Source organism: Porites lutea, chromosome 6 (assembly GCF_958299795.1).
Source record: "Porites lutea chromosome 6, jaPorLute2.1, whole genome shotgun sequence".
NCBI lineage: Eukaryota > Metazoa > Cnidaria > Anthozoa > Scleractinia > Poritidae > Porites > Porites lutea.
The window spans coordinates 11,553,545-11,577,751 of record NC_133206.1 but is presented as its reverse complement, the minus strand read 5'-3'; the positions used below and the strand labels follow the sequence as shown (position 1 = coordinate 11,577,751).

At 39.2% G+C, this 24,207-nt stretch overlaps 1 protein-coding gene across 2 annotated transcripts; it reads left to right on the top strand.

Annotated features, from left to right (window-relative positions):
- Positions 1–657: 657 nt before the first annotated feature.
- LOC140940133 (centrosomal protein of 131 kDa-like) lies at positions 658–23,312 on the top strand. 2 transcript variants are annotated; one of them, XM_073389030.1, is made up of 29 exons: positions 658–1,278; positions 6,369–6,444; positions 7,265–7,394; positions 7,591–7,669; positions 8,087–8,632; positions 9,488–9,634; positions 10,102–10,296; positions 10,677–10,774; positions 11,295–11,422; positions 12,286–12,311; positions 13,060–13,112; positions 13,547–13,588; positions 13,783–13,849; positions 14,121–14,191; positions 14,898–15,021; positions 15,898–16,130; positions 16,615–16,711; positions 17,189–17,278; positions 17,704–17,831; positions 18,805–18,952; positions 19,082–19,159; positions 19,453–19,527; positions 19,606–19,668; positions 20,352–20,437; positions 20,621–20,705; positions 21,360–21,514; positions 21,623–21,751; positions 22,143–22,203; positions 22,643–23,312. In XM_073389030.1, the coding sequence occupies exons 4-29, from the start codon at positions 7,619–7,621 to the stop codon at positions 22,709–22,711; spliced, it is 3,045 nt and encodes a 1,014-aa protein (XP_073245131.1). In that variant the 5' UTR covers positions 658–1,278; positions 6,369–6,444; positions 7,265–7,394; positions 7,591–7,618; the 3' UTR covers positions 22,712–23,312. The 2 variants fall into 2 exon arrangements, with proteins under 2 accessions (XP_073245131.1, XP_073245130.1); XM_073389029.1 differs by lacking the exon at positions 658–1,278 and adding an exon at positions 4,674–5,231.
- The last annotated feature ends 895 nt before the right edge of the window (positions 23,313–24,207 follow it).

The window sequence follows — 24,207 nt, the reverse complement described above, 5'->3', positions numbered from 1 at the left end:
AACTACTAAAAACGTGATCGAACACGCAGTAATCTCCGTCTCGGTCAAGATAGGCTTCTTTCGAATTCCATATTCTCAGACGTGCGAAATACTGGCTACATTGTCCTAGTACACTGTTACACGCCTGATCGTCAGATAGGTGTCGATAGGTGACTGAGTTGCGTGTTGGTTTTACTCCAGGACCTCCAGTAGCTTGAATATAGAGGTGTCAAAGTTTTTGACAAAATTTTTCGTTCACTAGAAACAACTGTTAATCAGCTTATTGTGAAAGGCAAGTGTAGCATTAGACTTTCGATAATGGTTTTGTCATAGAAGTAATGATATTCACTAGAGGCAGCAGCAAATTCTCTCTTACTGGAAGTCAGTTGCAAGTGCAAATTTTGTCAGTTAAGGTTGTTGTAGAATTGTTTTCTTAACAGATTAACCCAATACATTTACTACAATGGAAGCTACAAATAGATCAACAACGTAGAAGTGTGACGCAAATTTGATTAGCACATGCACGATCAGCTTATAAACCAAGAGAGATTGTTATTCTTTATTGGACCTATAAAAAAAGCGCATTACTTGGGTTTGCCAATATGACACCGGAGTCAGTGCCACAGTTACGTTTATTATTTGAAACATTTACTTTTTATTTTCTGTTCCTGCTTTACGGCACCAATTTCAAATCACTTACCAATATGCTATTTCTGGATGTGACCCTAAACTAACCTGTTCGATACAATGATGGTGTTAGAAACCTGATATTGTGTTGGTTATACAAAGAATTATTTTTTTACAAAGTATCCACACATAAATTATAATCCGTTATAATCAGGTGATACATTTCCGGTCACGCGAATGCATTCATCATCAGTCCGCCCTGAGCTCTCATCTGTACGTATTCACTGATCGAACCTTTTATTTCACTGAAACATCAGCTGAGATCAAACGACGAAATTCCTGAAACATGAAAATTTTCCGTGGAAAACTATGATCACTGTTTGATAAAGAGGCCATTTCAGTTATCAGGCCATCATGGGATTTCGCCCACGTGCTCAGACAATTAAACAATATTTCCTGTAAGTACAAATCCCGAGAGTGTGCTGGAATGCGGTTTAATTAATTTGCTAAAATTCTTTAAAAAAGAAGCAGCCTGAAATCCTAAAACAAGCTAAACACAGCTGATTTGGAAAAACAGTAATACAGCAAAATCCTTTTTCCCACAAATTCAAAAGTACCATTACGTATCAAACGTAGAGGCAACAGGGAAACTATAGTCTTCAGTGAGCAGACGTAAGTTTTTCTTGCTTTTATTATTATTATTATTATTATTATGATATTAATAGATATTATTATTATTATTATTATTATCATCTTAATAAGTAGTTTCTTAGAAATCGATTTTGAGATAAATATTAGCGATAAAAAATCACGACGTTTCGACCTCTCCGAGGTCATTTTCAAGTGTATAAAAGTTCTCTAAATTAGCATAAATAAGTAAAAACAAGTTATAATAGATAAAAATGTGGTGAACGCTAAAATGTGATAAAATATGTAAAAATGTAAAAAGTGCTAAAAATATTTATAAAGTCAAAAAACAATGGAAATAAAACAATGTTAACAAGAACTACTCTAAACAAATAATTTGGCGCAAATTGAATCGCACTGTTTGTTAAGCGTCGGTTTCAGTTCTTGGATAAAAAACATTTCAAAAATAAGACAGTCAAATTTGTTCTGACACTTTCTTAAGGTTCTAAAACTTTGTGCGATGTCTTCAGGCTCCATATCATGCTGCTCTCTGAGGTGGTTTCCGATTGCCGATCCTTTGTGTTCTTCAATTCGTTGGTGTAGGTGTCGGCACGTGTAGCCGACATAGCCTGCATCACACAGGCTACACTGGAAAGAACACACCACGCATTGTTGACTCACAAGAGGCGGCTTGTCTTCCTTGACCTTAATTTCATCTTTGATCTTCCTACTTGTGTAAACTGGGCTGATGTCTGCGTTGATCTTCCTACTCAGGTCAGCCAGCTGTTTACGTACTACGTTTGCTGATTTCTGGTCTTTGAAGGGCAACACGATTCTGATTGGGGCTTCTCTTTTATCAGCCACTTGGGTGTGTGAATCCTCGGACACTTTGGATTCAATGAATTGGCGAATGGTTGACTGCACAAGGTCGCCATTCGCGATATAATATTTATCTCAAAATTATTATCATCATTATCATTATCACTACCATTATCATTATCATTATAATTGTTACTATAATAATAATAATAATAATAATAATAATAATAATAATAATAATAATAATTATTATTATTATTATATAAAATAGTAGTAGTAGTAGTAGTAGTAGTAGTAGTAGTAGTAGTAGTAGTAGTAGTAGTAGTAGTAGTAGTAGTAGTAGTAGTAGTAGTAGTAGTAGTAGTAGTAGTAGTAGTAGTGGTAGTGGTAGTGGTAGTGGTAGTGGTAGTGGTAGTGGTAGTGGTAGTAGTGGTAGTGGTAGTGGTAGTGGTAGTGGTAGTGGTAGTGGTAGTGGTAGTGGTAGTGGTAGTGATAGTGGTAGTGGTAGTGGTAGTGGTAGTGGTAGTGGTAGTGGTAGTGGTAGTGGTAGTGGTAGTGGTAGTGGTAGTGGTAGTGGTAGTGGTAGTGGTAGTGGTAGTGGTAGTGGTAGTGGTAGTGGTAGTAGTAGTAGTAGTAGTAGTAGTAGTAAACCGTTGTACCCGTTAGCCAAATACAATTTACGAAACCGCAGCGACTTACCCCTTAGTCACGCAAATTCAAAGTGGTGGCTAGGCTAGTTCTACCTCAGAGCAATTCGTTGTCGAACATGATCCCGAAACAATTTCATAACTGAATGCTAAAGGACATGCTAGTTACGGACTTCTGCTCCAACGATATCAGGGATTCGATCTTTGAAATTTCTCTAGCAGTACTGATAGTATGTCAATAAAAGCACACCAGATATTTCAGTCAAAAAGTGTTAGCAAAACTTTTTGCTTGACGTGATTTCCTTTGAAAAGTGGTGTCCACTTAAGCAATAATTTCGCAAAAACATGTTCACCACCAGTAAAATCGGATTTCCCATCATCAAGTCTCGCAGCCATCGCATTAAGACCGAAACCTTAGTTATGACAAAAAGTTTGGCATGGTTCATTGGGCCTGTAATAATGACGGGGCCACCTTAAACTAAAAATTGTTTATCCAATCCGTTAATTAGGCTCACGCCAGATTTCAGTTTAATATCAGACACTGTTGCAGACAGTAATTTAAGAGGTCTAACACTTCCATTCCAGTATCCATAGATATCATGTTATTTACATTGTTAAAAAGTTTGCCCTTCCCTGTTTCCTTTTGGGTGGAAGATTTGTCGAACACCTTACTATTAGCTTTCAGATCTAGGATTGTGATATCATTAATTGGGAAAGCAAGATTTAAAAGCTTTCAATATGATCCTCTATAAAATCCTTCATATCATGTCATATCGAGAAAAACGTCGAGTACTTTAGAAGATCATGTAAGCAACCAGCAAATACTTTTGTAAATCTCAGTTTTCTTTTCCAATATAGGAAGTGGTATTGACTGCGTAAGCTGCGTACGTAGGCTCATGAATATTTCACCTGATATTTTACCTGTTTAGCTTCCGGTAGGGATTTTCAGTGTATGGATTATAAGCCTTTTTTACGTCATTCCTTTTCAGAGGAAGCTACGCTGGCTTATTTGAATTTCAAGTCCTGAAGATACATATGAATGTAAAAGTAACATAAAGATGAAATTGACCTAGAATTAAAAATTGCTTGTGTGCTAATGTCACATTGCATCTTACGGAGGATCTCTTGATAAAGTCATTCTTTCCTAAATCCTGTCTCAGTTATTATGGGCGTGCAAAGAAAAAGTATCAATTTTATTGTGGACTACTGTTTAAAGAGGCTATGCCACGATATTTGCCAACTTTATAGTTTTTTTTTTTAAAAAAAGCTTATAGTTTTTTTGCTTCAGTTGAGATCTAATTCAGTTTTTGGTCCAGTTTTGTTACTTGAGACTATATAGTTAGGCATTGAAACTGTTTCCCGTCGTCTGTTTCAGCAGAGTGCAAGGATGGACATGGAGTTAAACAAGAAAACGCTGGCAAACTTTTTCAAGTTTCAATGCTATTACTACAAAAATAAAAATATATATATATATATTACGGCAGGAGCCCATGGGATCCTGCGTATGGTTAGTACTCCCTGATGAAATTTGCTTGATATTTTCTTCTTCACGGCTACAGGAGAATTTTTTGTATGGGTTAAGGCATTAGGTAACGACTTCAGGATATTGCTGCTTTAGATCAATTCTGTGCTTGTGACATAGTCCCTTTTATTAATAAAGAAGTTGAATTTCAACGGCCAATAGCCTGAATTTCATCAGATTACTTCGAGTCGTTATTACTCCCTCAGTAACGTTGTTGCCGAGAGCGCAAGAATCGGTGAACGGAGAATCGCCTGATCGTATGTGATCATGCCTTTGGTGAACTGAATAGCCTACTGTCACTGCATCCGGTTAGTTTGGTTTCTTTCTTGGTATAAATATTTGGTTCTGTACTCATTTACTTTTGCGCCACAATGCTGGATCGGCGCGGTTGGCTAAAATTTCATTTTAGTTCAATTTTTTTCAACCATTTTATTGTTGACACAAGCCAGGTAAGGCCTGATGTCAAAGCCAGCTTTTCTCCTATCAGGGTTAGACAATGTTCTTGTAATGTTTTTATTGTTGTAGCTGTGGTTCTTTTTGTCGTCGTGTTTCTTTGGCCCAAAATAAAACCCGGTGCCACTAATGACGTCACTTATTGAATTTCCAATGAGGCTTTGCGAGCTGGAAAAGCTTAGCAGCCGTGCAATATTTAACCGTATTAAAAATGGCGTCGCGGCAGAGCGCCAATTTTGTTGTCAAAACAAGAAAATATGGTTGTGTTATTTCATCGAGCACTGTAAAATTATGCAGTTTAATTTCAGCGTGGTAAAAAGACTACTCTTTGATGTTTAAAAAATGTTATTCAGAGCAGGTGTATTCCAAGATCGTTTTATTTAAGCAGCGAAAAACAAGTTATGTCTGCAAGAAATAAGAAATTTGAACTTGAACGAGGGGCGCTCAATTCTAGCTCCACTGGGAATCTCACATCAAAGAAACTGAACTCTTCAAAGGCCAGCCGACCGAGCTCTGCAGACTTCACCAAATATTCAGCGCGATCAAATGCAAGTTTGGTAAGTTTTAGGTTCCTTAGTCCTTGCACACACACTTCATGTCATGAACTCAGATGGAATCTCATGTCAAAATTTTGTGTAGTAGATTAAAGAGATTGTACTCTAAATGTTAGAATACAATACAAAATTTGACGTAATTAATTTTTTTCCTTCTGTCCGTGTACATTGATGCATGTATAAAATGTTTTTACATACTATTCATGCAGGTGATTTAGTATAATATTATTGAAAAGTAGCTGGTAGCTTTAGAGGTGTTGTAAACCAAAACGAGGAAAGGAGAACAGGGCCCGGTTGTTCGAAGGCCAATCAGCGTTAACCCGGGGTTAAATTTTAATCCGGATTTCTTTTTCTTTAGTTCAAAAGCATTTTCTCGGATAATTTTATGTATTCTTTTTAGTGCATCCAATCATCAAAATTGTAGACAAAAAGAATTAAACTGAATTTGCTACTTAAGTGTTCATATCTGAATTCAAATTTTGCACTAACCCTGGGTTATCTTAACCCAGCTTTGAACAACCCGGCCCAGGTTACGAGCATGGGGAATGGAATAAACTATGAAAAATGAAGACAAAACCTATGAATGTAAACCACAGCTCCATCAGCAACTTCGCTACCCATTATTTTGTCTGTTTTGTTCCCATTTTTTCATTTTTCCATTCCCTGTGCTCATAATCTGTTCCCCATTCCCTGTTTTATTGCAAGGAGATATCAACCCTCAAACTATCAGGGCCACCCTGTCTGAAAACACAGACATGGGTGTCCAAAGAAGTTCTTGACTAAAAGATGTAGTTCTAAAGGTGGTATTTATTTATTTATTTATTTATTTATTTTTCGGGAGCCGAAGGGGAGGGGGGGGGGGGGGTGTTGGGGTCACAAGATAGATGTAAGATTATTTTTTGGGAGAGATGACTGAACTGTGCCTTTGGGATATAAGTGCAGCTAATGATGAAGAGGATAAACTTGAAAAAAAAAATAATAATCTGGTATGTTTTGGGGGAATGGATTAAAGGCAGAGACTTTTTGCAGTACAAACTTAAGATTTTAAGTGTTTTACTTTACCAGGTGGTTGGAATGATCTAGTGATTTTTGTGAAAAATAATATTACTCTCTGCTGTGTTTTTAAATTATTTTTGACAGGATTCGGAAGCAAGTGACTTTTTGTCTGTGACAGGGAAAGGCAAAATTCCTAAAACATCTGGACAGCATAAAAGAAGTAAGGGTCCTCTCGCAAAACAAATTTAATTAGAAAGAAAAAGGTTAGATATCCAGGGAAACATATCTGTTTTTAGCGTATGAGTAAAGTAAGGGATGTATATTTGGGCTGGTGACAAAATGCCGCCTCTGTGATTGAATCCAATATGTGAAAATAAATCACCAGCTTAATCAAATCACCACCAAAACAAAGCTCAGAATAATATTTTTTGTCTCTTTGTAATTGTTAGCATCTTTCGTTTTGTCACTAATTAGGCAGATGTGTTACTTGATCATTCTATGCGAGGGTTTTTGCCACCTGAGTGTTCAATTTTTAAAAGGTTTTAAAAGTTGCTGGTTTAAGCAAATTGAAATGCCAGAGAACATAAGTCATCAGTACAGTGCAAGGTAATAGTGTAGGAAGCAACAGGTGGCAAGCAAGGTTCTGAATGGCCAGCAAAGATTTTGTAAGTATTTGTGACCGTGAAAGGCAAAATAGACACTAACTGTTATCTGTTCTAAGAAGATAAGCATTAGTTATCCATGCAAACTTGCCTTTTTCCAATGTGGCGTTCAAGACACATATTTCTAGTTCGTAGTTGTTACAAAGTGGGCTGTGTAACTAACAGTCTTAACATTTATTTTCCCATAAATTTGCAGAGCAGAATATCACACAATAGCGGCTGCATGTAGGCACATTTCTTCCAATACAGTGGCGTCAGGTTACAAATCAAACCATAACCCTAACCCTAACCCTAATTTTTAGTTATTACAAGTGTAAAATTGCATAAACTTCCATACCCTCCACTGAGTTTCACAACTTTCTTAATTGTCCTTTCAAGGTGGAAGCGCAGGCTTTGTTAGGTCACAGGTCAATGAAGTTTATGTATCTGCTAGCGACAGTGACAGTGCACGGACAAGTGGTAGCTCAGGAGCCAGGAGAAAAGTTCCAAAAAAACCAACAGCAACAAGGTACAGATCTATGTTGGATGTTGTTTACAGATGCAAGACATGATGAAGATGCTTATTACATATTTATTTTTGTTAAATACAGAGTGTCAGTAAATTTGAATGTATGAGGAAGTGATCCAACCTCAACTTTGTAAATTTAACCTGTCTAAGTATTTCTTTTCTTTGTTAAAAACTCATTATTTACTGTTATTCTTAGGTTGTCTGAGGATCATATTCCTCTCATTATGTCCCAAGCTAAAGCTCGTGCTAAACCTAAACTGGCCACTACTTTTCAGGCAAGTATTAGCCCTTTTATCACTAAAGAAATCCTCTCCTAAAATGTTAACTGGCCAAAACTCTGTCATATTTCTCACTCATGTTAGTACTGTAGGTGGTTTTGGAGCTCTCGAATTTTCCTTGTACCTGGCAAGTCTTACATGTAATTTTCCTTTTTTAACAATTTAGTTGGTGGGCAACTTGCCTGGGGCCCTTGACCTTCAGGCAAGTGAGAATGAAAAATTTTCTTGCCTGGCAGGTGATTCTACTTGTCTGGATGACCAGATGACACTTTTTTCGGGCCCTGGTTTTGATTTGGGGTTGTTATCTTGAAAAATGTGTTTGAAACTTGCAGACTGTAATTTTCTCTTCCTTTCACTATCATTATTATGGTCATCATCATCATTTATTATTATTATTTTATTAAATTCCTACAGCGCCATAATAATGCTGCTAATGCCAACCAAGTTGCCTTGCCAGACAGGCCATCAGCTACATCACAGAACACGTTAGAACCAGATGAGGTAGAAGAGTGGTGGCAGGCTCTTAGTGACCCTGCTCCAGTCCCTCCTTTATTTTTACAGTCCCCTACTGAATCAAGCCGGGAGCATAACTGGTGGACTGGTGCACACAATACTAGCAACCAAGCTGATAAAAACTTTCTGCAAGATGATGTTGATAACTTACAGACTGTCACTAATAATCTAGACCACAATATTACTGATTTTGACATGGTTGAAGGGAACTCTCGAATCAAGCCCAACAGGTCAATATCAAAAAGGGACGATATTCCTAAATTGTTTCTTGATGAACTCATTGAGGATGAGAGTGAGAGCAAGAGAAGAAAGGCAGCTGTGAACATTCAGAGGTGGTATCGTGGATGGAAAACAAGGAAACAACTTAATGGACAGAATGCCATCAAACAGCTGTTAAGTCAGAAGAAATCAGAAAAGGAGACCCAGCTCTTCAGTGAAAAGACTGAGGTCCTGAACAAGTTGTAATTAATTGATTTTTTTCTTTTGATTAGTTTCTTACCTTTTCCAGTTTTTCTGTCCTTATTTTTTGCGAACACTCATCTAGTGTGACAAAAGTTGCTTTTCAGAATTAAAACTACCAGTATCTTTGCTAAATCATCGTTCAACAACTTCTTCATTCCTTTGGTTAGTTTAATTGACACTAAGCACCAAGATCAACACTTAAAAGGGACACAGTCAGCTATGATGCCGCACTGACCTGGACCCTAGTTTTGCCAGTTTAAAAAGTGTTTACCTCAACCCGAAATCAAATAATATGACTCAATTGAGTGCTCTCACATGACTTAGGGTCTATAATCACAATTTTGTTTGCCATTAGTTCAATTCCACAGGGTTTGTTTAGATATTCCAGATGCACTTCTCACTTTCTGTTTCATGTGTGGTTCTTATGATATGCAAATCAGCTGAGAAAATATGGTATCTAATGTGCATGTGCATCGGTTGACTGTGTCCCTTTAAAGTAGAAGGATAAAACAGACCACAGAAATCTGATGCCATTTCCCTTTTCTCAATCTGGACAAGGTTGGTTTTGGACTGTTGGCTACCTACTAGGACATTAAAATTAATAATATTCCACAATGTTCGTACAATCAATTGTATTTTACAAGGAAAATATTTCACTTGAGAAAAATACTAAGAAAGGTGTCAAAAGCTTGTTTTGTAAAGAAATTTTTTAATTTGACAGGTAAATATTTTGATTTGGGACTTAACAAGATTTGGTAACATTACACCAGCACTCATCTACTGGCTTATTATTGCAACAGTAAATCTGAAACCACTTTTTCTACAACATTGTACTTTTAGGAAGAACACAGAGAGCAAAAAGAAGAAGAAAAGAGAAAAAGGAGAGAAGAGAGAGCAAGGTTGGCAAGACAGGCAGCGATAGAAGAGCTTCAGAAAAAGAGAGATGAAAAAAGGCAGGAGACTCAGAGAAAAGCTGAGGAAGAACTGGTTAGTACTACTCTCTTTGACCTTGGGAGGCAACCTTGGGTGGTGCAGTGGTGAGAGGACTGGCGCTTCCCAGATCAGTTGAGGTTTCTGGGTAACCCACCACCTACCCCTCCCCTAAGTCAACATTAACGTCCACTTACTTCTCACTTAGGGCAAAATTGTGACTTAGAGGGGGGGGGGGGGGCAGGTGGTCACTCACCTAGAATCCTTAATAACCCGCTTCCCACCAATGTGGCCTTGGTTTGAGTACCAGTGTAGATGCAATATATTATGTAGGTTGAGTTTGTTGTTGGTTCTCTCTCTTGCTCTTGTTTGTTGTTGGTTCTCTCCCTACTAGGTACAAATTACCAGAAAAAACTACAGTTTAGCAGCTACATTTTGTTAATGAGAACATAAAACAAACATTATGATTTCTCTTTTCAGTGAAACTGTGATATGATCACCTTAATTGTACATTTTATTTTCAGACTTTCCTCCAAGCCAGTGGAAAAGTAAGCAAAAAGAAATCCATGAACAAGCCAAGACCTAAAGTAAAGAAAATTAGTGGTGCTGGTGCAACTAGCAGTACCATAAAAAACAATGAACCAGTAAATTCAAATGAAACAGCATCCAGGCCTGGCACTGCAAGTAGTGTTGGAAGGAAAGTTGATGAACTATTCCAGGTCAGTAAAACATATTACTTGCTATTGGCTCTTTTGTGCACTGATGATCCTGTTACCAATGGCCAGTTACCAAGCATGTTGGTTGGGGTGGGGCTATATACTACATGCCTCCATTTTTAAAAAAAATAAACTTAGTTTATTTTTATTAACAGTTCCAAAAAACAGTACAATACATTAAATGCATTATGGCCTGTTATACCTTAATCCAAAATGGGATCAAAATTTGTTGTTTTTTGTCTTTTCCCCTGTTGCCTTGCTTCAAAGTAAAACTTCTTTCGAATTCTGCAGGTGCAATCGAAGTGATGAGCTGGTTTCTGTGTTATATTTGGGGCTCCCTTAGCATCAAAACATTGAAAAGAGTGTTTTCAATTTCATTCCAGGAATCTAGAGAATCACAAGTTAGTAGTTCAGCTCCATCTGATAACCAAGCACCTCTGTTCTCTGATCGTACAGACGAAACAGATAAAACAATAACAAGGTAACAAAATGTCATGAAATTGATAAAAACATATTTAGTGCTTATACTTCAAATACCTTTGTACAAGGAGAGTGTCAGGGATATTTTTCCCAATAGATATCCAGATATACTTTCTTTTAACATAGGAAATGATTGTCTGGTTAACTAAGTTTAAAAATAATAATTAAATAAATATTTTTTATAAAAATATGTGTTTCTTTTTTTCTTTTCTTGAAAAGATTTGGCAGGGTATTTCAGTACAACTAAGATTCAGTCAACAGGAGGAGATTGCACTTTTGTGATTTGCACCTAGCAAAAATAATTTATTAAAAATGGTTTTGTTTTATTTTGTGTCAAACAAAATGCGCTTCATACAAAATGGTTTATTTCAGGTTTTTTCTTTGTCCCTTTTCCACAAAGCTATTTTATTTCAGATTTACAAATTGAGATTTCATAAACACTGGTAATTAGATCAATTTTCATTGAAAAAAAAATTGTGTCTTGATTGGAGCAATGATCATTGTATAATGTTTTTGTTCAGCTCACAGGCAGGTGTTGAGAGTAAGACAACCTTTGATGATCTTCTTGAGTCACTAAAGCAGTTGGAGGAGGAACCAGCAGGTTTAATCCCTGTTGAGGAAAGCGCTGAGCATAAGTTTGGTGGATGGAGTAAGTGCCTGCATTACAACTTTATGATTGGGGGCACCCAATGAGCGAATGTTTCCAAACACATCAGATGTGCCATAAATGGTTTTCTCTATGCTTTAGAAGCCTCTTTGGTTAATCTGGAGCAGCCAAACTATTTACATGTATCTGTTTGGATGTCTTAGGAGAACTTGTTCGTCTTGAAAGTTTTAGGTGGCTGTATTGTATCATCCAAAACTGTTAGCTACCCTGATTGGTCCTGCTGAAAGTACATGGAGTAGCTGTACTTTCGTTGGATGATGCAAGGGGAAGTTTTGAGGAAACCTTTTGTTTAATAATAATCACAGTATCTTGGTAATAAAAATTAATGTGAAAAGCACAACCTCTGAAAATTGTAGACGGATGGAACAGTTATCCAGAAATTTTTAGCCTTCCTTGATCTTTCGAAATGTCTAGGCAATATTTGCTCCTTTAAATGGTTATTTTACAGAAAAAAGTCGTTGGGCAACCTCGTTCCCAGGGTTCTCTCCTGAACCCTGGGAACGAGGTTGGTCGTTGGGTACCTCTGAACAATGTCTTGAAAGTTTTTGTCTGTCTTGATATTAATTTTGATTGATTGAGTGAGATAAGATTATTTCCTTCCCAGCATTTTATTGTCGTTATGTAATCTGTTGCTCGAGAAATATCCATATTCCTGCATTAAGAGCTCATTTTGTTTACCCCCCCCCCCCCCCCCGACTGTCTGGAATTCCCTTTTAGCGTCACACTTTTCTTGAAAAATATTTGCCTTTAAGACTCTTGTCACCCACCCCTCTGAATTTCCAATTTCCAATAATATTTTTCGTGATGGTTACCATATCAATTCAATGAAATATTTATTATTGCAGAGCAAGACTATGAAAACAGTGACCAGGTTAGTCTATTTTCATTGCTCTCTACTAGCTAAAGTACAGTCCGTTTGTGGACCTCTGGTTAGAGTACAACATTGATAGAGCATTAAACCTAAAAACACTTTACATTAAGTTTACTGTGTGCGTATGCCATACAAGTACAATTTTCCAATCCCTGCTAGTCCCTATGGATGTAACAAGCGTGTGTTATTTGTAGTGCTATTTGTGGGTAAGCAACCAGGAGTTGACACAAGTTCACACAAGTCTGTCTCACACAAGTACTTTAATATGTCAACCCACTCCAACACAGACATGCATCCATTTTTGTCGCAACGCTTTGGGAAGGAGTATTGTGCGACGCTTCAAAAATGACTGCTTGGGAGACTACCCAAACACCGGTAGCCTGCATTGCCTACAGTTTTAGAGCAGGCAAATACTTATTCCTGCATGGAGTTTGAAGGCTCAGGAAGACTGGGCAGATTAACATCTTTGATCAGCACAATAGCTCTTGTGAGCTCATCTGCAATATAATGTGTGTCTGATGTTTTGTTATGTACCAAAAATCTGTCTGTCTGTCTGTCTGTCTGTCTGTCCATCTGTCTCAGTAGTGTTCTGGCAAGTGCTGGTTTTCTACATATTATATCCCTCTGAAAATAATGCAGCAGTAAGTTAGCTAAGTACATCTACCTGTAGATTTTAGAAGATTAGAAGATTAGAAGATGAATATAGTACTACACTGTGTATTCCATTAATTGTTCTTTTTATATATAGCCTTATCTCTCTTATGCTTCTTTGGATCAGTTAAACAAAGCCAAATTGGAAAGGTAAGTTATTTTCTTGGTTAAAGTTTCTTGGATAAGTGGTTGCTATGCAAATATGCAGTTTGCTGATTTACTTTTTGTTCAAAGTCAGCCCATATGTTAGGCCACCTCTCCCCACAACCTTCCAACAGCCAACCTTCTCCTCGTAACATCAGCACTTACTGTATTAATCAGAGGGGTGGGGTCCATGATGAATTCAGTTAATATATTAACAACTCTTACCTGCTGTTACTCTACTAAACTAAGTATCTAGTGCAAACTGAACTAGAGAAGTCCTTTGGTTAACGATGATGAGTAGGCCAAACAAGTGCCTTTTTGTACCATTTTTAGGTAGTTATTTGCATGGAACTGAAATGACTTCTTTTGAAAACGATCTCTTTATTTACCCCTGGACTATTTTTTGTTTGTTTTTGTTTTTGTTTATTGTCTTATTTTAGCCAAGGCCAATCAGGAGCTGCATTGTCTGCTGAAAAACTAAGGTACCCAGTATGATGTGATGTCTTTGTTTAAGATCAGACTGTGAAATACAAGAACCTTTTTTATAATCAATGCCTCCGAGAAATGGGCTCGCATGTGGTCGTAACAGTATTTGTTTTGAGAGAGTAGACGGTATATCTCATCTGTAGTTCCAGTAATCATTAGGAGTGGTGGGTAACTTTATTTTTTTTCCCAGGAGTATCTTGACGTTCTTGGATGAAGTAGAAAAAGCTGAGGATGATGCTGTCAGCGACATCACTCAGGTTTGCGCCATTATTTGGCTTGGTTGGTGAGAATGTTGAAATCTTTCCAGTGAAATGAAACCTCCTGAGCAGTTCTTATGCGTGGTTCTAGTTTTTCTTTAAGCATTTTACAAAATGGGTTTTCATAAATTTTCACTTTGGCATTTTGAGGTAAAAAAATATTAAGGCAGCTCATAAGTTACTTCTTGGATTTGTTCGGTAAAATCTCGGTGAGTGCGTGGAGTTATCTTAATCTTTTTAAGTTAACAGTATTATTGTGTTGATTATTTAGGCTCGAGATGGTGCAATTTCTCGCGGATTACCATCATCAAGCACTTCAGCTTCTGTGGCAGTAGATAGAGAGTAAGTATCGAGAAACTAATTTATAGTCCTGCGTGTATTCAGCGGTCGTTTGAACGAGTCACGGAAAGTGCAGCCTTATTCCGAACGAGTTCATTGTCGGTTGTGTCTTCGCAGTTGATTAATTTGTCAAAGAGGGCAGCTGCGCTGCTTTTTTCTATTTCCTCTGACCCGGCTTTTGGTTGCCCTACGTTGTGAGATAATGTTTATGATTTCCTTGTTTATTGTATTTATGTTTTTCTTTTAGAGTAGCTTTTAAAGGTGACGTGAGACGGGACAATTAGCAACGACGTTTTTTGGGCAACACAGCATTACAACGTTGTTACAACATTGCTTCGAATGGTTGCCACATTGTTCCTGCGTTGCTACGTTGTGTCTAAAAATCGTCGTTGCAAATCGTTTCGTTATAACATCACCTTAAGTTAGTTTCTGAAGTAATTATGGGATTTCTTTGGTCTGGCAATGCTAGCTAGTGCTGTTCTCTGTGATTGGCTTAAACATCACGCGCGTTTTTCTGGGCTAATTAGGAGTAAAACTAATCCTACAGGTGTAACATGCCTGTACGCATTTTCCCGCGCTTTGCACCGGGTAAGACTACTTCAAGATCTGATTGGTTCGATAAATCTTCTACGCGTGTTCTGATTGGCCAGACTTATTACCTCGGTTCAATACCCCACTTTTCATTGGGTAATTCTTTTCTTCGCTACAGAAAGGAAGAGGCCGCCCTCGAGTCTGCTGCTGCAGCGGCTACTGACGTCACGACAGCCATGCTTGCAGTAAAGATAGAGTTAGAAGAAAAGAAACGAACCAATGACTTGCTTCAAAGGGCTCTGGTTAGTGAACGTCAGTCTTAAGTCACACCGCAATCAAATTACTAACTACCTTTCGAAACCTTTACTATAACATCAGCTCTCTGAATCCTTTTGTCACCTATGAATTTTTAAAACCCGGCATTCATGGAAATCAAGTTTTTAGTGGCATATTGTTGTAAGTTATTATAATATTACGATCAGGATTTTTAGGATTTTAGTCATTGCATTGGAATTTGTTGTACGTGATGAATTTCTTTACCGTGTATAAATAATGATTAAAGATTAAAGAAAGAGGAAAGTCAAGGAGTGGTGCCTGCAAAATCTGTCTCTCAAAACGGGTCGATTTTTTGACTCAGGGAAGTAGCTAAGGTTCGCACTGAACCTAGCCTGCGTGGCAGACTATACCAAAAGTCTAGACGACGCGCTGGCCGTCTGCAACCCAGGCTAACTGAACCATAATGTGGATCATCCTATTCACCAGGCCTCAGTTGTTCAAATTTTGGATAGCGCTATCCAATGGGTAAATATCTATCCAGTGGATAGTGCAATTGGTTTCCCTAATACTTATCCCCTGGATAGTGATTTATCCAGTGGATAGCGCTATCCAGCATTTGAACAACTGGGGCCAGGCTTAACATTCACCATCACGTTTCAATCATTGCGCATAAGCGCATATCAACAGCCCAGCGCCCTGAAGTATGCGGAATGTTTGTCTCATGAACCTAGCTAGTTTAGTGGCCTTAGTTCCCACAAGTCTCCTGTGGCTTAGTGGGTGAGCATCTGGACTGGTAACCAGAAGGTCATAGGTTCGACTGCTGTTGGACGAACTCGCATTTTTTCTTCCAACTGAAAAAAAAAACATCTTTCTCACCACATTCTGTTGTTTCTCCTGTACAGAACCAGCAGCGGGAATTCACGCTTCGGCAGGCAAAGGAGATGGAGAAAGATGCGAAACAGAGATTTGCTATTCAACGACAAGAATACGAAGCTGCAATTCAGAGGCACTTGTCGTTCATTGATCAGCTTATCGATGACAAAAAAGTTCTTTCGCAACGGTGCGAAGAAGTGGTGAATAAGCTTAAAATTACCGACAAGAAGTACGGCGACAAAATCAAACAAATGGAAGAAAAGTGAGTCTGACACTTGAAAAAGTAAATAAATAAATCGCATTTATTTAGCCTTGGTAGCATTTATAGCACATAAGCTAGTGGGGCCGAGCAAATAAATAAAACAAATAATTCAAATGTAACATGACAAGGTTAAAAATCCCAGCTGGCTATTTTAGAAGCGTGGCCAAGGACGCAAACGCGAGACCTCCCATTCGTGAGGACAACGGCCATGCTGTCCCCAAACAAGATATCTAGAAACTCATTGCAAAGCATAAAGCGAAAGTGAAATAGCATTGTTCTTGAGATTGAGTAAAATTGTGGTACCCTGATCTTGAAAAGACGCAGTTTTATTTGTAGCTGTTGTTAGGTTTCCTCTTTGGTATTATCTGCTGTTACTGGACCATTTATTGAACTACAAAATATTATTGCATGCTAGAGTTTAATAGCTTGTGTAAAAAAGCGCGTTGATGTTTATTGCAAGATTTGCTGGATTTTTTATTTGTAGTCACCAAGTTGAAATCAAGAAGCAAAAAGAAGTTATTTTGGCGGCCGAAAAACTAAGGCGGGAGAAATGGATTAACGAAAAGACTCAGCAAATCAAGGTAACAAATACCTTTCCTGCTGTCAGAACCCTTTGGACTACATTCATGTTCCAGTATGTAGGCTTTGCGAACTTTTCGATCCAAATGGCGTGGCGCACAGAGACTGACGCTCGTTAATACCAAGATACTTTTCATAATCGCCTACAGTTGTTTATGTAACTGCTTCCATCCTTTCTGTTCCTTCTTTTCTCTTAAGATCCTTCCCTGACTAGTCCCCACGAGAACGTTGTGAAAAAATGGTGGTATGAACGACAATAAATTAGAACGAGACGACAAGGAGAAGCGTGCCACTTTCGCGTGTCATCCCAATCTTTCTCACCGAAGTTGTGTGCTTCCTCATCTGGAGACTGAGCGCTGGCTAAATTGGCTTGTTTCATTTAATTTACGCAATCTTTGCTTACTGGAAGCACCCAAGGGCTCACACCTCCGACCTTAATACCAAAATAATGCAAACCCTTTTTTCCCGTAAATCAACAGGAGGTTACCGTGAAAGGACTGGAACCAGATATCCAGAAGCTCATTGCAAAGCATAAAGCGGAAGTCAAAAAGCTCAAATCCACCCATCAGGTAACGTCACCACGTGATCAGTGCTTGTGTCATTACCACGTGACATGTGTTGGATCGCCTGCATACTGTCGAACCCTGTTCGTTATCAAACGCTTGCTGTTTTGCCAGTTAGATAGAGCAAACGTACCGTGTATTTACCAAAAATCGATCGCACGTTTTATTTTAGGGCTAAATATAATTAATTATAATTCTTCCTCTAACTGACATAAGTTGCATGTTTTTTTCGCGTCTCAGTGTTGTCGTTTGTACAGCAATCATTGCTTTGCATAGGTAACATTACTCGCGCTTTGATTGGTTGCAGCCGCGCTTGTCATCATTGCTCGTTTCCTTTTCTTTCTGTTCATTTTATTGCATTTTATTTGATGAGGTGAATTATGATTGGCTAATTCCGAAATGATAGTTGAGTGAGTGTGATTGGTTTACAGGCGGAGTTACTTGAAGCTGATGAGCGTGCAGGCAGAAGGTACATCCAACAGATAGAGGAACTTAGAGATCAGTTGGAAAGAGAAAAGGAGTCTGCTTGTTCCCGGGAGAGGGAACTCTCCCAACAAAGGTAAATGTTTCCTTATCCGTACTCCGTCTATAAGCTATACTAGAAGGTAGAAGGTAAAGCTTTTTATTTAACGTCGGTAGCTCGTAACAGTCATCCTTTGACTGCCGGACAAACCAGCAGCCCACGGTGCGCTCTTTTTATTCCTTCCTCTCCCCCTTTCTCACAACATTAGTACTCTTTGTTACTGGTCTTTAAAGCTACTTAAAGCTACCGTAAAGAAAAGAAGCAGACGAAACAAGGATTTGAGGTCAGACCTGGGAATCAACACAGAACCTCCCGCACAAAAAGCCGCGCACTAACCGACTGAGTTAATCCTTGCTGCTCCTACTCCCTCTTGTAGCCAGCGACGAGGCTACTTGGTGGGGAAAAAGGGGAAAAAGCTCGCTAGGTATAGGGGCAAGGGAAGGGACTTTTCCTCTTCCCATCACCTTCGATATTTATCCCCCTAACCGACTAAGTTAATCATTGCTTCTCCTACGCCCTTTTATAGCCTGTGACCAGGCTCCTTGGTGGGGAAAATAGGGGAAAAAACTCGCTAGATATAGGGAAAGGGGGTGGAGACTTTTCCTCTTCCCATCAGCTCTGATATTTAGCCCCCTTTTCTCAAACGTAGGGCCTGCTTATAGGCGACCGTCTTACAACTTTGCAGCAATGCGAGTCGCTATATATGACGACGCTGGTGCCGGATATAATTATGAGAAACACTAGCAGTGATATATCTTGGTAGCTTTCATTTGCTCTTGATTTTCCTTTTGAAAAGATAAATTTTTATTAATCCAGACCATCAGAGAGAAGGGGTTGAACTTTTAAGGGTTTTAAATATGTTGGTGAATAAAACTATAACCTGTCATTTTTATTCGAACGATCACGTTATTAAATTTTTAACATCATATTCAAAATCTTGATCGATTTTATCCCAAACCAGCTCTAAAAGATTGTGTTTATGTTACTTCCACGTCACTCGTTTTTATAGATATGAAAAGCAGCTGGAGCAAGAGGAACAGGCATACCAACAACAGCGGCGGCGTCTGTACGCAGAAGTACAGGAGGAGAAGGAAAGAGTAGCTTTGCAAGCTCAAAAACAGCGCCAGGAACTAGACGAGGCGCGCGAGGCTTTAGAGGTAATCTAAATCTTCTACCTTCACGCGCTAGTGAATTTCTTTGTTTTCTCCTCAGAAATTTTTAATTTGTTCGCGAAATTTGGTGTCGTAACCCTTTCCTTGGCTTATTTATCCTCCTTTTCTTTGCAGGAATCTCATAAAAAGTCTATTTTGGAGATGCAGACAAACCATCAAAGAGAAATTTCTAATCTGGAAAGAAAACACGAGGTATAGGAATGTATTATTTATATATATTACCAATTTTTGAGCTCCTCGTTAGGGTGCGTTGCACTTTTCACATTTGAAGGGAAAAGAGGCCTGGAGATGACTGTGACTCACTTCAAATAGCTTTAGTTCTTCGGGGGGAGACCAAGTCAATATTCAACTCACATAACATATGAATGCCTTGCTCCTTTTCAGTTTAAAAACACTCTTGAAAGCAAAAAATTTACTAAGCGTGAACGTGTAACAAACTATTTGCACCAGTTTTAATGACATTGCACGATTTGCTTGAATTTTAGTTGGAGGTAAACGAGCTGAAGGAGAGACTGGACATCGAAAAGCAGGGCTGGATCGAGAACTACATGAAAAAGCAGGTGCGAAGCTTGACCATAAGTAACCAATCCAGTTTCTTTTCAAGTTTTTTATCCATAATTATTTCCATATCTTTTCAGGACGCCGTACTTATGGCTAAAGAGCGCGAGTTGAAAGAGGCGGTGAGAGAAGGTCGTGATAGGGTGAGTCAGGAAGTCTTTTTTTGCGAGTTATTTGTTTTGTTTTGCTTTTTGTTTTGTCATTTTCTTTCTTTTTCCCATGAGCTAAAGTATGTAACCATCAGGCAGAGACGGACGAAAACTTAAGGCTAAACTCTTGCAAAAATTGAATGGCCCTTGGCAACTTATATTTGCTTTGGGCGACTAAGGAATCGTTTTTCTTTAAACTTACACACTAACAGTCCAAAATTTCATCGGTTTCGAGCAACTTCAACTTTTTGTAGAGCACTCTTCCTTGAGAATACAGCGAAAGGTGGCAGAATATATAGAGACAGATAGCTAGCCTCTGTTGTATCAGATTGCTACGGTTCCATCTTTGTTGTTGGTTTATATAAAAAGTCATTTTAGAGTGGTTTTCGTTTGAGTGTCGTAAAACCAAAACCAAAGTAATTACTCTGGCCAATCACATAGGACACAGACAATACATTGAACCAATCAAAACTCGAAGTAATTACATGTGGCTGACGCAAAGCGCGGGAAAATGCATGCGAGCGCGTCACAATTGGCTTTGGTTTTACTTCTGATTGGATGAAAAGGTGGCGCGAATCTTTTAAGCCAATCGCATCGTGTAGAAAGTGCAAAACCAATTACTTTTCGACACTCAAATGAAAACCGCTCTACAATGGAGAGCATTGATTCTCACGCAGGAAATTGAAATGGTTATAACGAGACTTGAGGAAGAAACTTCGCTGGCGAGAGAGGAATGCGAACGAGCTGCAGAGAACAGAATCAAGTAAGTCGTGTCGTTCTCCTTCACTGTGAAACTGCTTAAACCTGTTAGTGACAGTAAACTCTCTTTAACTTCTGACAGACTAGATGACTTACTTTGTAGTAGTACGAAAGATGGAAGTAATGTTTTTTGTAACCGCTGTCTTTTTAGGACTAATGGACCCATTTTATTTGCACTTCTTTTCAGGCGCGTGAGGGATAAGTACGAATCCGAACTTAAGGAGCTGGAGGAATCTGAGCGGAAGATGCAGGAAAAATACAACAGCATGAAGGTAAATGCAAAGTGCTTATATAAGTAGCTAACAAACGCCCTCGCGGCCGATAAATCTATTTACTGACAGACGTTACAAATAGAACAACAGACTGACGGATGTCCTCCAAATAGGAATTAACAAAAAGAACTGGAATTAAGGTAACCTGAAAGAGAAACGCAGATAGATAGGTAGTACATGACAGACTAAGAGGCCATAGCCTGCGTAGCAGGCGCTTGGAAGTTGTGGGCGCAAGAGAGAACGGGAGCGCGCGAGTCGCCTTCTCGCGCGCCCGTTTTTTCTTGTGCCCACCACTTCCAAGCGCCTGCTACGCAGGCTAAAGAGGCCATGGTCTCTTGGACAGACCTAGACAGAACACAGACGCGGACGGCGGTAGAGGTGTTCCAGCAGCTTTGACGCACAGAAGGTAGTCTGAAATGTCATCCGTTTCTTCGCCCCACTCTCCAGCGCGCGGCAAAATTCCCAGCGTTATAATGCCGTCCCGTGACGTCACAGACTAATTTATGCAATTATGCATAAATATCTAATTGGCGGCCATGAGTATGCTTTTCAGTCTCCCTCGCCTTGCCACCCGTTGGGGGGTGGGGCGAACAGACGGATGACATTTCAGACTACACTGAAGGAGAATACGAATTTTGGAATTGAACTTTGCAGGCTCGTTTATCCGAGGTAGATGGAGAAAATGCGCGCTTAAAAAGTTTGTTGAAGCAGAAAGATGGCGAAATGGAAGACATCGACAAAGTGACAAAACGGCTGCAAGAAGAAAGAGGAAAAGTTGCTGATATAATTCGGCAGGAATTTGCTGACAGGTTCGTACCAACTCTGTATCGCCAAGTCAAGAAATGGCCGTTACGGCGAGTTGTCGGTTAATGGGAATAGAGTGCGAATGTTTACGATTTTTTTTCTTCGTATATCAGGCTTGTGACAACCGATGAAGACAACAAACGGCTCAAAACAGAATTAAGTGAAATGAAAGCTCGCCACCGACTGGAAATAGAACGAGTAACCCGAGAAAAGGAACAAGAAATGGAGGAAGTACATAAAAGGTTTGTTGGTAACGTATGAGAAATAAAGGAGTAGCTGAAGAAAGCCTGCGATTAGCTTTGATCGAGCTCTGAGGCGAGAGATGTTACGCACAAAATGTAAGCGAAAATGTAACGTTCCAGGAACTTCGTTTTCCACGCAATTTTACGTTTTGTCGTCTCTCTGCATAATTTTTTTTAAACCCTTTCGGGGAGCGTTTCTGTTCAAACTAACGAACCACAGTTAAGTGATTTTTCGGTAGCTGGGGTTTTTCGGCTTCGCCGCTCGCTCAGGCTCCCTTAGTTGCCTCTTGCCAACTAAACCTCCAGCTACGCAGGCTACCACACAAAAATATCAGTTGGATGGAGATTTGAAAATGTGGAGGTTTGTGAACTATTATTTGTTGTTCAACAGAGTGAAGCAAGCCATAGCTAAGAAAGAAGAAACAATGAAAACGTTACGAGAACAGCATCAGGTAACGAATCCTGTTAAAATATAAACTGAAGAGCTACATTTACTTTTGATGGATTATGGGGCCGAGAAAATGACTGAAAGAAATAATTCGTTGAAACGTAACGAAGAGGCAAACCAGTTGACTATTCATAGAGATAGCAGAGGAGTTAAACTCGGGATTACTGAGAAAAATCCATTTAGTGGACAGGACGGGACTTGCAACTCAGGACAATAGATTGCAAGTCGTCCAGCTCGGCTCTGACCGAGCGGCCATTCTTTTCCTTTATAAGGCCCTGGTATGACAGATAAACAAACTTGTTGTTTCAAACAGTGTAACGTACAATCAGTACCACTTCAGACAGACAGGTCTTTTGGGTTCTTCTGTGACGGGAAAAATAATCCTTGGCGTAAAAAAGCAGCAAGAAACGGACTTATAATATACTTTCTTTTTTTTTGCATAGGCGGCCATGAAACGAGCAGAGCATTTGGAATTTTTACTACAAGAACAACGAAAGAAATTGCTGTCCTGAAATCAAACCAGGAGCGAAATGTCACCTCGCATCTGTTGTTATGATTAATGCCTCATCACTGTCGAAAAAATGACATCAAGTAGGAGGGCTCCGAAGAAGACACGAGTTGCTCCCTATGTCAGCACGATGAGAGTTGGTCAGCGGGACAGGGCGCCCATTTCAAGTTTTATCTGGATAAAACACGTCAGGTGGTACTAAATCTTAGTGGAAAAATCATGCGCCTTCCTCCGAGGTTTTCAGCACATTTGGCGGAAGCACCTGGTGAAGAACTCTTAGTGGAGGATTTATAAATGTTTCAGAAAATCTAAAATATTTTTCGTGCATTCTGTAGTGTCATTCCTAATCCGGCCTCACTAAAAAAGGAAGTCCAAAACTTCAGAATGCGATCTAGTTACTAACAAATCAGTTGTTATCTATTATTTTGGAGGATTTGAATATGAAATCGTTTTGTATGTATATTTATTTTTGCAAATATCTGAAATCCGGCTCTTGGGGGCTAATAAAATCCTCAAAACTGTCGGGTTGTTGTATCTTTTTAGGATACATTCATTTACTGTGCCTTAGGCTTGGTTTATGTTGTCGAATAAACCCTCTCAATTATCCCACAATATTCTTTTACTCTGGGCAAAAAAACTCTCGTGATTATTACCCAGACCTGTGTTGCTCCGAAGGTAGCTAACTTTATAAACCAAGCAAAATACCAAATTTAAAAACACATTTAAATATTGTTGAGCCAGACCCTGTTAAAACCTCTCATCATTGTACAGTTATAGAGAATCAACATTGCACATATGACGTGGGTTAACCACCTGGGGTGTTAGTTACCGTATTTCCTCAAATAATAGCCGAAGGCGATTGTTATTTTTTTTTCGCGCAAAAAGGAGGCGATTATTTGAAGGAAGGAGGTTATTTGAGGGAGGCGATTATTTTAAAGAATTATTTCCTTCTAAGGGGGGCGATTATTCGAGGGAGGCGATCATGTTAAATATTTCCCTCTAAGCGGGGCGATTATTTGAGGGAAGGCGATTATCCGAGGGAGGCGATTATGTTGAATATTTCCTTCTAAGGGGGGCGATTATTTGAGGGAGGCGGTTATCCGAAGGAGGCGATTATGTTGAATATTTCCCTCTAAGGGGGGTTATTATTTGAGGGGAGGCAATTATGTTAAATATTTCCTTCTAGGGGGGCGATGAATCGAGGGACGGCTATTATTCGAGGAAATACGGTAACTGATATCAGTTGGTGTTAGCCATCCAATACCCTTGGTACCAGAGGCTTTTTCTCGCAAGTGGCGGGATCCTTCGGGGTGAAGAACGTAAAAGTGACCGAAATCGCACAGGAAAAGTCTTTGGTACCCAGGGTAGGATCGCTACCGCCTCTTTGTGTCGTAGTGGAGGGGAGGCTGGGGTGAGGGGAAAAAAAGCGCGTAGGGGACGACAGAAAGGGAAGAAGTCGACCTCTTCCCATCGTCCCCTGCCAGCTTTCTTTCTATTTTG

Bases quoted from the DNA above. Each gene is read 5' to 3' on its own strand.
- LOC140940133 (XM_073389029.1), top strand. From the start codon at position 5,076: ATGTCTGCAAGAAATAAGAAATTTGAACTTGAACGAGGGGCGCTCAAT. The intron at 8,633-9,487 runs GTCCTGAACAAG...TTGTACTTTTAG, and splicing joins TCTTCAGTGAAAAGACTGAG to GAAGAACACAGAGAGCAAAA. The intron at 18,953-19,081 runs GTAATCTAAATC...TTTTCTTTGCAG, and splicing joins AGGCGCGCGAGGCTTTAGAG to GAATCTCATAAAAAGTCTAT.